This window comes from Choloepus didactylus, chromosome 12, assembly GCF_015220235.1.
Source record: "Choloepus didactylus isolate mChoDid1 chromosome 12, mChoDid1.pri, whole genome shotgun sequence".
In the NCBI taxonomy this organism is placed as follows: Eukaryota; Metazoa; Chordata; class Mammalia; order Pilosa; family Megalonychidae; genus Choloepus; species Choloepus didactylus.
Genome location: NC_051318.1, coordinates 87,356,876 through 87,372,984, shown reverse-complemented (window position 1 = coordinate 87,372,984; position 16,109 = coordinate 87,356,876). Strand labels below are relative to the sequence as shown.

The 16,109-nt window shown below is 39.1% G+C and overlaps 2 protein-coding genes and 1 non-coding gene across 7 annotated transcripts in view; 2 read left to right on the top strand and 1 right to left on the bottom strand.

Moving 5' to 3' along the window:
* The window catches only part of WBP4 (WW domain binding protein 4), a 31,964-nt gene extending 22,175 nt beyond the window's left edge, over positions 1-9,789 (bottom strand). Inside the window, exons 1-5 of one of the 4 annotated variants that reach the window (XM_037800155.1) lie at positions 9,600-9,789; positions 8,569-8,641; positions 6,074-6,136; positions 5,863-5,986; positions 3,056-3,223 (exon numbers count right to left, since the gene is read on the bottom strand). In XM_037800155.1, the coding sequence (XP_037656083.1) occupies positions 3,056-3,223; positions 5,863-5,986; positions 6,074-6,136; positions 8,569-8,641; positions 9,600-9,601 (430 nt within the window). In that variant the 5' untranslated portion in view covers positions 9,602-9,789. The other 3 variants (XM_037800157.1, XM_037800156.1, XM_037800158.1) reach the window with 3 other exon arrangements.
* Positions 9,790-9,865: 76 nt separating this feature from the next.
* The window catches only part of ELF1 (E74 like ETS transcription factor 1), a 123,004-nt gene continuing 116,760 nt past the window's right edge, over positions 9,866-16,109 (top strand). For both annotated transcript variants that reach the window (XM_037800147.1, XM_037800150.1), the window contains exon 1: positions 9,866-10,408. The gene's annotated coding sequence lies outside the window, so the exon portion shown is untranslated. The remainder of the gene's footprint in view (positions 10,409-16,109) is intronic.
* TRNAE-UUC lies at positions 10,439-10,510 on the top strand. Its single transcript has one exon. It is a non-coding gene; the product is annotated as a tRNA-Glu (tRNA).

Genomic DNA, 16,109 nt, shown 5'->3' with positions numbered 1-16,109 from the left:
TTGCTATATTAGGTAACTTTCTTGGGGTAAAGTAGGAACATGTTGGAAGTTAAGCAGTTATCTTAGGTTAGCTGTCTTTTTCTTACTTCCTTGTTATGGTCTCTTTGAAATGTTCTTTTATTGTGTTTGTTTTCTTTTTAACTTTTTTTCATACAGTTGATTTAAAAAAGAAGGGAGTTAAAAAAAAAAAAAAAAGAAAAACAAGGAAAAAAAGATGTAGTGCCCCCTTGAGGAGCCTGTGGAGAATGCAGGGGTATTCGCCTACCCCACCTCCATGGTTGCTAACATGACCACAGACATAGGGGACTGGTGGTTTGATGGGTTGAGCCCTCTACCATAAGTTTTACCCTTGGGAAGACGGTTGCTGCAAAGGAGAGGCTAGGCCTCCTTGTATTTGTGCCTAAGAGTCTCCTCCTGAATGCCTCTTTGTTGCTCAGATGTGGCCCTCTCTCTCTGGCTAAGCCAACTTGAAAGGTGAAATCACTGCCCTCCCCCCTACGTGGGATCAGACACCCAGGGAAGTGAATCTCCCTGGCAACGTGGAATATGACTCCCAGGGAGGAATGTAGACCTGGCACCGTGGGACGGAGAACATCTTCTTGACCAAAAGGGGGATGTGAAAGGAAATGAAATAAGCTTCAATGGCAGAGAGATTCCAAAAGGAGCCGAGAGGTCACTCTGGTGGGCACTCTTATGCACACTTTAGACAACCCTTTTTAGGTTCTAAAGAATTGGGGTAGCTGGTGGTGGATACCTGAAACTATCAAACTACAACCCAGAACCCATGAATCTCGAAGACAGTTGTATAAAAATGTAGCTTATGAGGGGTGACAATGGGATTGGGAAAGCCATAAGGACCAAACACCACTTTGTCTAGTTTATGGATGGATGTGTAGAAAAGTAGGGGAAGGAAACAGACAGACAAAGGTACCCAGTGTTCTTTTTTACTTCAATTGCTCTTTTTCACTCTAATTATTATTCTTGTTATTTTTGTGTGTGTGCTAATGAAGGTGTCAGGGATTGATTTAGGTGATGAATGTACAACTATGTAATGGTACTGTAAACAATCGAAAGTACAATTTGTTTTGTATGACTGCGTGGTATGTGAAAATATCTCAATAAAATGATGATTAAAAAAAAAAAAAAAAAAAAAAAAAAAAAGAATTGGGGTAGCTGGTAGTGGATACCTGAAACTATCAAACTACAACCCAGAACCCATGAATCTTGAAGACAGTTGTATAAAAATGTAGTTTATGAGGGGTGACAATGGGATTGGGAAAGCCATAAGGACCACACTCCACTTTGTCTAGTTTATGGATGGATGAGTAGAAAAATAGGGGAAGGAAACAAACAGACAAAGGTACCCAGTGTTCTTTTTTACTTCAATTGCTCTTTTTCACTCTAATTATTATTCTTGTTATTTTTGTGTGTGTGCTAATGAAGGTGTCAGGGGTTGATTTAGGTGATGAATGTACAACTATGTAATGGTACTGTGAACAATCGAAAGTGCGATTTGTTTTGTATGACAGCGTGGTATGTGAAAATATCTCAATAAAATGATGATAAAAAAAAAAAGAAAAAAAAAATTAACATGTAGCAAAAGTGATAGAGAAAAGGCTTATCTATATCTGGGAGGTTTGGGGAAATCTCCCCAAAGTGATTCTTTAATTGGCTGAGCCTATTAGAGCTGGACAGAGAGTTAATTATTTTAGTTAACATGGAACAAAAGTTTGGAGAATTTCAGTAATTTAGTTATTTGCTATTTCCTTTAGGAATTAAGTGACACCTGAGAAAGGTGCCTCCCACACTGGGAGTCTAGGGAGATAGATGAAAAGCGTTTATTCATACCTGGGAGGTCTGGGGACCATAGATGAAAGCTTATTTAGGTTTTAGCTGCAAACTCTACATTTACATCTTGCTTTTTTGTGAGACTAAAGGTTTTCACACCCTGCCTACTTCCCATTTTAAGATTACATTCAGAAATTGCTTTAGGTTATATTTTAATGTTTATTACAATTTCCTTAAAGTTTTAGGTTATATTTTAAAAGTCACTGTTACAATTCAAGCACTTGTAAATGCTGCTTTAGTGGCTGGCTCTAGAGACATTACAGTTATGGTAAAACTTCTTAATGGAAGCAAATATCAATTTCTGACATAAAAAATAAAGTTCTGATCATCCAGAATATGAAAATATAATGCCATAAGGACAATTCTTCAATGACCTAGATATTAGGATGATATACTATGAAAATCATTTTTAAGAACATAGTAAAGAGGACATAAAAGTTAATTAAAAGTTGCAGAATATCATTTATGCTCGCTGTCTCATACCAAGAAAAAGAAAAAACAATACTTGCTGTTTATACCACTTTATTCAAACCTGAACATCTCATTAGAAAACTAATAAACACTGGTGAACTGTTTTCCTCACTAATTTTGAATTACTGTAAATGTACAAATTCTGCTAGGAGTTCAACACTTAAATAGATTAAATCATCTCTGACACATGGTAGATTTCATATAATGAAAATAACAAAAAGAATTAGTGCAATATACTGAACTGATCAAAATAAAAGGAATTTTGGGAAAAAAACAGGAAAAAAAAAAAACAAAAAAAACATTAATGGGAGAAAGGCACTCTACTAGGTCAATCAAGACAGCTACTCAAAAAAGAAATCAGTTCCTGGTTCCCAGATGGCTTTTGGACAATCTTTTTCATAGAATATTTTACCTCAAGACATTGCAACTTGCAAAGATGGATCTGAGAAATTTAATTTCCATGTAAGCCTGTAGTTTGTACTTATAGGTTTTATTGAGAAAATATAAAGCCACAAATTATTTGAAAAAAACCCATCATTAAGGATTTGACTAAGTATGACACAGTCACTATGAGAAGAGTACCTTTTTAAAGGGCACATAATTTTCTCACCTTTATTGCAAAAATGTCAAGTTATAGTCTTTCATTGTTTAAAATGTTCCCATATTAAATAAAAACCCTAACACAAAAAAACTGTAAGTTACTGTTCTCTACCAGTTGTACACCTAAATGACTTACCTCCGGTGATAAGATCATAATAGTAATGGTAACCCTCAGAAGTTATGCCTTCTACCCATCTGCCCTTTGAAGGGTCTTTTTTCTTTTTCTTCTTTTCTTTCTGCTGATTTGATGAAGAGGTGGGTGGAATGGTGCTGGACACTGGTGAAATGCTAGGTTCTGAAACTTCTACAGAAAAGATGAGGAAAGGGTGAAGTAGACAAAGTAACTCTCTTTTTTGGGCAGTGGGATTTTATAAAACATTAAAATGTTATTACAATCAAAAGCCTGATAAGATTCTTTTGGGAACTTGATACACTTATTATAAAGTTCATCTGGAAAAATAAACATGCAAGAATATTCTGGAAAGTTGTAAAAAACTATGTTTTGTAAGAGGAACCCAGTCCTACCAGGTATTAAACTTATTCAAAAACCACAGTAAATAAAGTAGGGTGGAACTGATGCAGGAATAGATGAACTCATCATTGAAAGAGAATAGCTCAGAAACAGATCCAACTGCAGATTCCTGGTGTTTCTTATTAATGGGAAAAAGATAGATTATTTAGTAAATGGTATTAGAAGAACTAGTTATATGGAAAAAGGTAAAGTCATTTCCCCTGCTCCCTCCTCCTCTTTTTCACACTAATACAAATATCACAAAGCTATTTGCAAAAAGAATACAAAGATATTTACAAAAAGAACATACTTTACAAAGATATTTTACAAAAAGTAAAATAACATCAAATTTGACTACATAAAACAAATTCTGTATGACAAAAATTAAAACAAAAACAACCCCCCAAAAATATATATATATGAAAGATAAATAACTTACTGGGAAAAAATATTATAAATATAACAAACAGAAGGTTTCTAACCGAGTCCTTACAAATGAAATACTCTAACAGAAAAATGGGTAAAAAAAACCACAAACGCAATTCAGAGAATTGACCTTCACCTTTACTAATTAAGAATATCAAATAAACAAACAAGTATTTTTTTTTTTTTTTTTTGCATCAGATCAGTAAGTGCTGAGAAGAATGATCAAATGCAGTATTAGTCAGTCTGATCCATCGGATGTTTACGTAACTGTGAAAAAATGGGCAGTTTTTATGCCTTTACTTTTTTCCCAAATGACTGGCTAGTTATTACCAATACCATTAAATGAATTTATTTTATTTCTAGTGAAAGTGTAAATCAGCACATTTCAGAAGACAGCTTGGTATTAGGTATCAATATATAAAATGTGTTCACACTCTTATTTTGCAATCCCACATCTAGAAATTGAACCTACAGAAATGTGAAAAGATGCATACATACAGAGGCTTACTGCAGCATTCTCTTTAACAGTGAAAAACTCCAAGCAACTAAAATGTTAATCAGTAAGAGAAAAGGTAAATTCTGGTACACAGATATAATAACGATGGCTACCCTGTATTAAACACTTGTTATGAGCGGACACTGTAAAAATCTTACCTAATTTTAGCAAAAACCTAAGATCACATAGCTAGCAAGAGGCAATTCTGTTCGACTCCAAAGCCTGTGCTCCCATCCACTCGGTGACCACTAAAAATTATGTATAGACTTGATTATTCAAAAGATATATGTATTTGACATATCTTCGAGGGGAAGAAAATAAAACAACCTTCAAACAGAGCACAGCATAGAACATACAGTATAATTTTATTTTAAAAAGCTAGAGATGTCTGAAAAATCTTGGCGATTAGTGAGTTTTAAAAACTCCTTTGATTGCAATGCTGTACTTTTAAAAGGAACATACACTGTATTTATGAAAACAAACCTTTCAAAGATATTTAATAGGGGAAATCCATTTTAATATAAAATGCAAAGATTTATTTGCTCAAAGGGCAGTATAATAGAATCACCTAATCCATGTAATGGATAAGAGATGAATTTTCAACTTATTCTTCTATAATTCTCCAGAATACCTACTTTCTTCTTCCTTTCAAAATGAACATGTAGTTCTAGCCTCATGGAACCAGTCAATACTACTCTCACTTTCATAGCTACCAATGTTCAGGATAATATTTTTAAAGTCTGTCCACAGCTATTCTTATTTGATGAAGGCAATGTCAGTTATCTGGTTCTGCTTAATATCTTGAATGAAAGCTGTTTTTATCAGAGAGTAAAGAATACCATTCCATGCTGATTATCCCAAACATTATGCAAGATCAGTAACTAAGATCTCCTATATGTTGGCTTAAGGACAATGGATTTGTCCTGGAAGAAATGCTAATTGAAGCTTTCCAACTCAAAGCCTATCTGCAATGACAAGATGACATTCTAGTTAAACAATGCCTTTTACCAGGAACTGACTTATCCTTGAACCCTCAAATTATCTACCTTCTAGTGGTAAGGTCAGCGAATTTGTCCACAAAAGGCTAATTCACTGTAATTCAATCACAAAAATAACATGATTCACAATTTTGAACCACAGGGTTGAAGTGAATTGTAATTATAATGCAAGACCTATTATTTAAGGAATAGTTCTATTAGCTGAATAATTAGAATTCCTTAAAAGCAACTCACGTATCTATGAAATAAACCGCACCTCAGACAGAGCTAACACTAGGTAACCACAAAGGTAGTATGGTTGCTGTAAATGGAGAGGGGGTTAAAAGATGAAGTGTTAGAAGCAAATCAAAAGTGCATGAGTAAAGTCCCACAGTATAATATAAATAGGGCTATGATGCATAGTAAAAGCACTGACAGTTTACTCTGAGTGTATAATCTCTTTATGGAAACAATAAATTTTGCTTTGCATGACCTCTGTTGTTACTTTAAGAACAGGCTGGCTGCATTTTTACCTGACTCTAAGCCAAGCCTTTTCAAATCCTCTTGGTATGCTTTCAGGGCAGCTGCTTCCATTGCAGCAAACTCTTTTGATGCCTTTTCTTCTTCCTTTGCCTTATCCAGGCTTTTCTGTTTAATCTATGTAAGACACACATAAAAGTGAAAGTGAGATAGAGGACTGACATTTACATAGAAAAATTGGCAAAGGAAAAAAACCTCAATTACCTCACTGATTCTCTTTGCCACATTTTCCTTATGATTTTTTCCTCTTTCATGAAATTCAACACTCTTGAAAAGGAAAAAAAAAAGTAAATACAATGGAAAACTACAGAAACATCATTTTCATAGCAAAATAACAGAGGAAATATGGGAATGGAACAAAAAAATCAAAACCATTATTTAATAAATGGTATTGGAATAACGGTTAATTATTTGGAAAAAAGCATGGCATCTTCCCAACCCTGTTCCCTCTTCCAGTTTTTTACACTAACATAAATACCACATTAAAGATCTGGTAAAACAACTGGCAAGAAAGATTAAAATGGAGTAATTTTATTGCAAATTGTCCTTTTTATCAAATGATGCTATTTTGTTCTAAAAATAAATTATGATGACCATATTAACAGAGAAAAATACAAGGTAGCCTTGGTGACTAATGTACTGACTATAACTGTAATGAGGAATCAAACAACATGAAGCCAAAAGAGCAGTGGTAAAAAAAAAAATCTTAACCTCAAGAAACACCTATGAACATCAAATGTCAAAACCAGTAAATCTCTGGAATTTTAATATTCTATTTGCCACATTAGGTAGGAGACTTAAAGAAAAAAAAATAATCCTTAGAACTTCATTTCTCAAAATTGAGAAAAAAACCAGACACTTAAAAATTCCCCCCAAACTGTCAATACTTTCATATACCACAGTGTATATGTATAAATATCTATATTTATTTTTTTCTATGTAAATGTCAGTGTAAAATGGTATAACTCTTATGGAGGACAACTTGGTAATACCTATGAAAATTACAAATGCATTGACCCTTGACCTGGCAATTAATTTTATAGATATACCTGAAAATACACAAAACGATGTTTACTGCAAGTTATTTATTCATTACAGCACTGTTTGTAAAAGGAAAAGACTGAAAATAATCTGTCTATCTATAGGAGACTGGTTAAAAAAATATGGTACATTCCCACAGGCTGTTGTAATACAGAACAAAGCAGCTCCCTATGTGATGATATGGAGAGAGCTCCAGGACATGCTATTCAATTAAAGAAAATTTATGGTGCAGAACAGTGTACATACTATGCTACCTTTTATGTATATTGGAATAAGACTCTATATGTATACAGAAACAATGAAAGGTAGAGAAGAAAATGAAAAAAGTGGAAATCTACAGGAAGTGACAGTAACTGGATGAATGGAGACAAAATTGGGTGAGTAAATGTTAATGCCTATGCAACAGAAAATGCTCCCTCAATTAGAAGTGCTGTTGTATGCAATAAGAAATTCCTAGTAAATTCTGCAAAATAAGTTCTGTCAATTGAATCTTATGTGATGCATTAGCAAACCTATTCTAAACTCCTTTTTAAAGTATGACTTTGTAGAGCAAATAATCATCCCTTAATTTTCATATATTGGGTTTCCTCAAGTGATTACACCAAACAATATAGTATTAAAGAACTGTTCAAAAGTAAATGAATTTTGTTTCTAAATAATGATTAAGTAAATGTGCATTAGCAACTTCAACGAGAAGAATAAAGGCTATCCTGGAGAGATTATTTACGCTAGATAACTCAAAATTCATTGCATTGCAAGGGTATTCCAAGGAAGGGAGGCGTTCAGTAATTTGTGTGGGGTTTAGATTTGTGACATTTATTGCTAAGGATGGCCTAAGTTAAACATGACCAAAAGTTAAGAATGTTAGCAACCATTCAAAAAAAACCAGAACAAAACAACCCGTCCACCCAAAAATTAACTCAAACAGCTTATAGAAAACAGTATATAAATGTCTATTAAAGAATAAGGCATTGTTAAAAAGAGGCAACGATGTTTTTGTGCATCCAGTGAACCCAAGAAAAATGTGTATGAATATATAACATACTTAACAGTGTTTAAATACTGCACACAGAGTACTATGTTCCGGGATACGCACTGGGGGAAAAAATCCATGGTGTTGCTTTTTGTTTTATGTCTTAAAAAGCTGACTCGAGACTCAGAGATACAGCAATAATCTGCTTAACAGAATTGCTACCTTCTTATTCCATGATAGAAGTATTTCTTTAAAATTTAAGCATCTATAGATGTAAAGCTCTGCATCAAATATGTTTATCTCCAGAGCAGAAAACATACAAGAAAAACGATATGCTGTTTTTATATTTTAAGAGTTTTACACTTCTATTTTTGTTTGTATATGGCAGTATTACAAATGCTAACAGAAAGACGATGCTTCCTAAACATAGATAAAATTATCCACTCAATGTCCATTTCCTGAATGTGACCCATGGGCCATGGATCACTAAACTGATTTACTATATACTGCAAAATCAATTAGGCAGATGAGAAGAGGCTCATACTTTCACATAGGGAATAAGAAATCTGATGTTTTGAAAAATTAAGAGCAATGTACATGGAAGTGCTTTGTGAATTCTCAATTTAAATAAAAAAGGAACACTTTAGAAAAACATAACAGAATCTTTACACTGGAATTATCATACAGGCCTATTGTCCGCTATCCAGCACTTGCAGTAATCACAGAATTTCTTTGGTTGTGATTTCCAGTAGTCTGCCCTGAAAAAAGGGGAAAACAAGTCTAAGCACATTTATAATGAGCAAAGAAGATTAAGTTTTGCATGCTCTACATCTGTTTAGAGCTGTAAAATAAGTCTTTGCTACTGAATCTCGCCTTGTTATACACAGCAGTTTTATTATTTATCCGGCTGAAATTCTATTGATAGTAAAGAAAAATTCTGCACCGATTTATAAAATTCTCTGAAATAAAATATAGTTTTTAAAAATTTAATTCTTCATTTGTTACTGTTATGAGTGCAAAAAAAAAAATAAAGGATACCTTAGAAAAGGATATTTATCTGTGCTTTCCTGGCTTTTTGGGAGGCTGTTGTAATAAAGGCCCGAAGAAACGCCAAGTTTGCCTTAAATCAAATTAATTCCTCCAAAAGAACAAAACACAAGATTACTCTGATGGGAGACTGTGGTTCCTCAGAAACTTTTATCAGTAGATACAATGTGTTCTTGAGCCTCAGGGCAACAGAGAGTTGGAAAAGCTAAAAGACCGCTTAGTCGCCGCTGGCCGCCCTCCCTAACATCCTCATGACACTCTCCAGGCGCAGGCCGCTTCTCGTGGGCTGGGAGGCAGCAGCTGATGGCAGGTAACCCAAGACTATAAAGTTTCACAATACTCTAGGGTTCAAGCGTTCCAGAACCGAAAAGGGCGCCTGCAACCCCCGACTGCGAGGGGAGAGCAAAGCCCTCGGTCGTAGCGCGGCCGCCGGCTCCCACCCCCGAGTACGAACTGCGCGCCTCTCCGGGCGCTCGGCAGAGTAGCATTTCCACCCCGCCCAGAGAACCGGCCTTGCAGGTCCGGGCCCGGCCCCGAGCGAGTTAAACGCGCGTCCGTCACGCCCCCGGCCGAAGAGCGGGAGCGGGGGTGGGGGTGGAGAGACCTGGGGGAGAAAGGGCTGCTCCGAGAAACAACACTTCGTTGTTTAGAGCCTGAGACCCAACTCACATGACTGCGTCAGTCGCTTCGCGTGTCACCCGGGATCCGGCTCAGACCCGGCTCTCCACGCACGGAGAGTCAGAACCCGGCCGGCGTCAAGGCGCGGCCGAGCCTCGAAGCCCGAACACCGCCCTCCTTCCCCAGGCCCGGTGTTCCACGGTTCCCAACTACGGGTGCCCGGAGGCCCCAACCCGCGTTCAAACTCCCCTCTTCTTCCCCTCCCCCTACAGGGCGGTACTCCCGGAGTCAAAGAGGTGGGGTCGGTATAAAGAGGTTGAGGTCACGCGAAGGGGCGAAAGCGCGACGGGACCTGAGCTGAACGACGGGAACCTCAAGCCTCAACTCCCCGCGTCACCCCGCCTATTCTCTCTCTATTCCCCTGGTCTCCAGGACCCCCACCCTCCTTCTAGGCTCGCTGGCTCGTGGCCAAAGAGCTCGCGCGCCGCCTCCGCCCCGAACGCAAACAGCTGTTCCCAGAGACGTCGCCGCCCTCAACTTTGCCTACAAGTCCGCACGCACTCTGACCAGCGAGGGAACCCGGACCTGTAGGCTGGGGGCCATTGGTTGGCGGAGTTAAAAAAAAGAAAGGTGAAAGAGCTGGTTGCTGGGCCGTGAGTTGCTGGGCTTCGCCTCAGAACTTCCCTTTGGCGGAGCGGCCCCGCCCCTCCCCCACGCCCGCGCGCCTAGCCCGGGCGCTATCCCTGGCTCGTCACCGCGTGGACAGCGGCGCCCCCGGCTCGAGTGGCGTCAAGGCGGCGGCGGGAGTGGCGGTGACAGGGTTTGGAGCGACGGCAACGGCCGCGCTTGGCACTTGTCAGGTGGGTCACGGCGGCGTTTTCAGAAGCACTTCCCATATGGTCTAGCGGTTAGGATTCCTGGTTTTCACCCAGGCGGCCCGGGTTCGACTCCCGGTATGGGAAAGTCAGGTTACTTCCTTTTTTCAAGTCTGCTGGGGAAAGCAAATTTGTTTTCAACCGGGCTTTCCTGTCCCTGTGTGCTGTAGTTTAAGTATGTATTTGGAAGACGTACATTAGCGGAGTGAGTGGCGCTCATGGCCTGGGGTATCGGGTGGTGGAACCACGAGTGCTTGGTGCCCTCCGGGCTGGAGGAGACAGGGTGCTCGGGCTCCCTTTCCCCCGTGATCCGCCTGGCAGGAGTTTCGCTTTCCCCGGGCGGGACTTTTCCAGACGCTCGGGAGGTGATGATTAACTCCAGCTTTGAGTTATCTCCTCCCAGCCAGTCCCTCGGACGCACGCCCTCCTCGGCCGCCCCCCTCCGGACGGTCCCCAAGTGGCGCGGGACGTGTTTGCCCGCGGAGCCCGCGCGCCGCGAGTGTCCCTCGTCATTTCCCCGCAGGTGTTTACAAGATCCCACCGCACCCGGAGGAACACAGTGCGCCCTTCAGCAGCCTCTCGGGGGGCGCGCGCCCGGGCCGGCTGGAGATCCCCGGCGGCGTGGCGGAGCGGGGCGGGCGCCCGGCCTGGCGGCGTGTCTGCCCGGAAGCCCGAGCCCTTCCCAGCCCCGAGGCCGGCCTGAGAGTTCATCCCGGCTCGACTTTCGGGGGCGCTCTTTGCAGCCCTCAAAAAGTTCCCCACTCTCAGAGCCACAGAATTGAGTGCGTTTTGTTTAGGAAGATCTCTGTGGAAGGGACTCTTTTTTTTCTTTTTTCTTTCTTTTTTTAAAGGAGCAGCAGAGAAGGAAAATGAGAGGATGAGACGTCTTTAAAGAAGAAAATTGACTTTCTAAAGGAGCTAATGTGTTTAGCGCTGCAGATCGAAAATCCTGGGGTGGGGTGGGGTTGGAAGGGAGAAGATTGGCAGCAGGCTGGGGAGGGGATGTTACAACAAAGTTTCACTGTATTTTTAGATATAGAAGCCCTGTGTTTATTACAAAGAAGGGGCAGCTGTGTCAGCAGCTTGTGAGCTGTAAATGAAACAAAAGCGATATCTTAAATGCAAGCTGAAATTAGAAAATAGGGTCAGTTATAATGTTTAGCTTATTAGGCTTTGGGGAACAAATGAAAAAGGAAAAAGTGACTTGTAGATTTGTTTCTGGTCAGAAGTTTTGTACATGTGCGTTCCCACACTATTCTTCATAGTGTTAACTGCACTGTGAATTTTGAAATAATCTGTATGATTGATTAATTGGTTTTATATTGTAGAACAGTCTCCACAACTAGAAATATTTTAAATCATATTCATTAATTCAGATATTTGAGCATGTACTCCAGGCATCACTAGGTGCTTTTTAAAAGTTACTGATGTTTAGGTTCTTCATGTTAGGAAATAGTGGATAGAATACTGAACCGAATTATTTTTTGGCCCCTGTGATTAACTGTTGACCTTGTGGAAATTTTTCACCTTCTCTGCGCTCTGGGTTTACAGCCATACATTCTTCGTAATACATGTCATTCACGAACTTCAGATAGAGTTGTAAGAATTGTTGAGCAATTATTGAATAGGTAATGAAAGTAGAAATGTTTCTTTTAAATGAGGAGGGGTATTACCTGCCGTTGATAAGGAACCATTACTAAAGAATTAGGTCTGAATTTGGAAGAAAGGAAAAGTGACCTCTGCTTTCACTGCCTCCAGAGAGTCTAACATCCAATGCTTCCTTAGAGTATTGTACCAAATTGTGCTAAAATGGATGTTATTTTCAACTGAGAATCTGTTAATTGCAAATAACCATCTTAAATGCTGGAGCTTGAGCCCAGGGGAGTAGTGGGTGACATCTCTGTCCAAGACACAGACTCATCTTGTGGCTAGATGTGTATCAGGCAGAATGTGGTAAGGCAACATCTGAAGCATAGATGTGCAGCACCCTGTGAAGAATCAGCTCTGCTCAAGGGAAGAGGACTGGAGAAGATGGGCGGGGGGGGGGGGAGTGTTTGCTTGGCCTTGAAGAACTGGTTGGATTTCTCCTGGTAGGAACTGTGAGTCATCATGGTGGGGTGGGGGAACTAGTTTGAGGTTGGCGGGTAGTCTGGTTTGGTGGGAGCACAGGAATACTGGAGGGAGAGCCATTGGAAGATCAAGCTAAGAAGGTGAAAAGGACTTTTAACTAGATTTTCTAGGTAATGGGTTCTTTTATCAAGGATATGGCATTTTATGTCACTAGAGTTAAGAAGATTTTTTTTTGTTCCCTGAAAACTCAAACAGAGCAGTAATATGTGAAAGAAATTCTTGTTTTAAAAGATTAAAACCAAACAGAAACATAGAATATTTTGTGCTTCTAGGGTTTGCGTTGGGAATTGAATATTAATTTTCAACTAGAATGGGGAAAACTAATTAACTAGATTTCAATTTAAAAGAATGAAATCTAGGGTTAAACAATGAACATGATCTACAGCTAGATTCTTAGTAGTTTGCAATATTCTGATCTCCTAATTACTGTTAGTAGGACATATCCCTTAAACGTGTGAGGATGCACTCATGCTGTGCCATGTTACCAAAACACCATTGGAGGTCATTTACGTGTTTGCTCTTGGACCCCCAAAAATATGATGCTGATTGAATGGTGTGGACTGACACACATAGTCTCTTTAGTATTTGTTAACTTATATGAAATCAGAAGATATTTGAAAGTTCAAAAAATGTTTGCAGAGGCGAACCCCTTATTTAAAGGAATATAAGATTAAAGTCCCCAATATTATCTGACCTCTGCTTACCTCCCCAACTTCCATCTCCTACTTTCTTTGCCTCTTTGCTATACTTCAGCCACACTGGCTTCCTTTTTTGTTCCCTGTACCTGCCAAACTCCTTGCCTCAGGGTTTCATTACCTGCTGTGCCGTCTGCCTGGAATATTCTCACTCCAGCTCTTCACTTCTCAGGTCAGCGTTACCTTCTCAGAGACATCTTCTCTGACCACCCTAGCTAGACACTCCCTCTTCCTCTGTTTACTTTCTCTTTACTGTTTTGTTTTCTTCATTTCACTCCTTATCTGAAATTAGCCTGTTTATTAACTTGTCCTTTTCAACCAGAATGTAAGTTCCAGAAGGGTAAAGATAGTTTATAGTGAGAAATTCTTGTTTTATAAGACTGAAACAGTAAATACATACATTGCTGGAAAACAAATTGTTCCTGAAAAAAGTTAAACATAGAATTACTGTATACCCAGCAGTTTCATTCTTAGGTATACACACATACACAAACACACACACGCACACGGAGAATGGAAGGCTTATGTCCACTGAAAACTTGTTCCTGAATGTTTTTAGCTGTATTATTCCTAAGCAAAAAGTGAAAACCATCTAAATGTCCATTGATGAATGGAATGCTATTTGGCCATAAAAAGGAATGAAGTACTGATACATATCAGAACATGCATAAATCTCAAAAACATTTTGTAAGTGAAAGAAGTTAGACACAAAAGTCTACATGTTGTATGAGTCTGTTATATGAAGTGTCCAGAATAGGCAAATCAACAGAGGAAGTAGATTGCCTAGGTTTTGGGGAGAGGAGATAGGGAGTGATTGCTAATATAGGTACAAGGTTTCTTTTGGGGGTGATTAAAATGTCCTGAAATTAGATTATGAGGACGGTTGTATAATTCTGTAACAAAAATGTACATTTAAACTGAACTTTATGGCATGTAAATTATATCTTAACAAAATTACTTAAAAATTCAAGTAATAGAAAGCATCAAGTGTTTTGTCTCTCTGGATATTACCTTTATTGTTTGAATAGTGTATATTTAAAAATAATGATGGAACAATTTAACATTTAAACTTATTTCCTTGATAGCTCAGGCATGTGCTCAGTGAATAACTGATGAAGGAGGTGAGGAAAGTTGTATGCAGATAGGCTACAGTGCCCACTGTGTTAAATGCTCAGAGGGTACTAAACCAAGGGTCAAAAGGGTTTGAAAGTCTGGTATGTGTGAGGGAAATGCCTCCTAAAGGAGGCAGCCTTTGAGAAGGGCTTTAACTGTTTGTTAGGTTTTTGCTGGTGGAAATGGAGGGGGGAAGGCATTAAGAGGAAGCAAGCAGGAGCTAGAGGCACATTAACAGCTGCTAGCACATTTTGGCTGAGTTGAGGGTACAAGTAGGATAGGAATGGTAAATAAGGCTGCAATAATAGATTAGGGTCTGTAGCACACAATGTCAGTATTCTGCCCAGATCTCTTCGTCTGTTGTCTTTTTACCATCTCCCCAGCCCCTTCTGTACTTTCAGTGGCTCGTACTTAGGAGGAATGTTAGTACTAACCTGCTGAGAGCTGGAGTTCTCTGGGGGTTTATCTCTCCTTCCCCCTCCCAGCACTCAGTCCCTGACTGTCCTGTCAGGAGTGAGTTTGGAGCCCAGGCTTGGACTTGTTCACTTCTGTATCACCAGCGCTTGGAGTAATACTTAGCTCCTGGTAAGCATTCAGGAAATATCTGAATGAATGAATGACTACAACTAGGAAGTCGCAAGGTCTTTTCAAAGAGGAGCTTATTTTAAACCCCCTTGACTCTTACAGAGAATTCAGATAGGAGATTTTGAAAAATATTTTTGGGACCTGGTTGTGAAGGTTCTAGAATTTTGGACTAAGGAGTTTATTTAGCCAGGAGAAGGGATTTCTGATAATATGATGAGTGTTTTAATGAAATTAATGTGGTGGTAGTGTCAGGATGAACTGGAGGACAAGGGGATTATGTCTGTGGTGTCCATCCTACCTTTCCATTCCTATTCCCACTCTCCCTAGGTTAGCCCTTGGCAGAGGACAGGGGACTCTGCCGTACAATAATTTCTCCTCATAGGTCTGTCTCCTGAGAGCTAGTCTCTCCCAAATTAGGGTGGTGGCAGCAGAAATAGGAAGGCTCTGATTCAAGAGGTTAAAGGAAAGTAAAAATTAAAGGAAATGAAAGGAAAATTTTTCTGGGTTCCAGGGATGCAGGAGAAGAAAGGGAGATGTTTCCAAGTGAATACTACTGAAAGAGATAGAGATGTTAGGAGGCATAGGTTCTTTTGGTCAGGTGAGGACAGGCAATTTTTTGCTGTCAGGATTGGTCAGACAGTAAATTGAGTAAATTAGTAGCACACACTTGTATATGTGTGTTGTGGCTTTTTTTTTTTTTTAAACTAGATAAGTTGTAGGTTTATAGAAAAATCACACAGAAAATACAGAGTTCCCATAAACACCCCTCCCCATTATTAACATTTTGCATTAGTGGGGTACCTTTGCTACAAATGGTCAAAGAATAATATTCCAGTTGTACTGTTAACTATTGTCGATACATTAGGGTTCTATTTTTTTTTTTTTAATCTTAAAAAAAAATTTCTCCTTTTACAACCTAAAATTCCCCCTTTTAGCTGCATGAAATATATAATTCAGTGTGGTTAATTACATTCACAGTGTGTGTGCTACCATCACCAGCATTCATTACCAAAAGTTGTGTTGTGGCTTTTTGAATACTGAAATTCTACATTGAATCCAAGGACAAAGTTAAGACTGTGTGACTGCCACCCTGTGGACAATATAACTTACAACTAAAACTGTTAAGAATTACAGTAAAACTACATTATATTGACATTTACCAT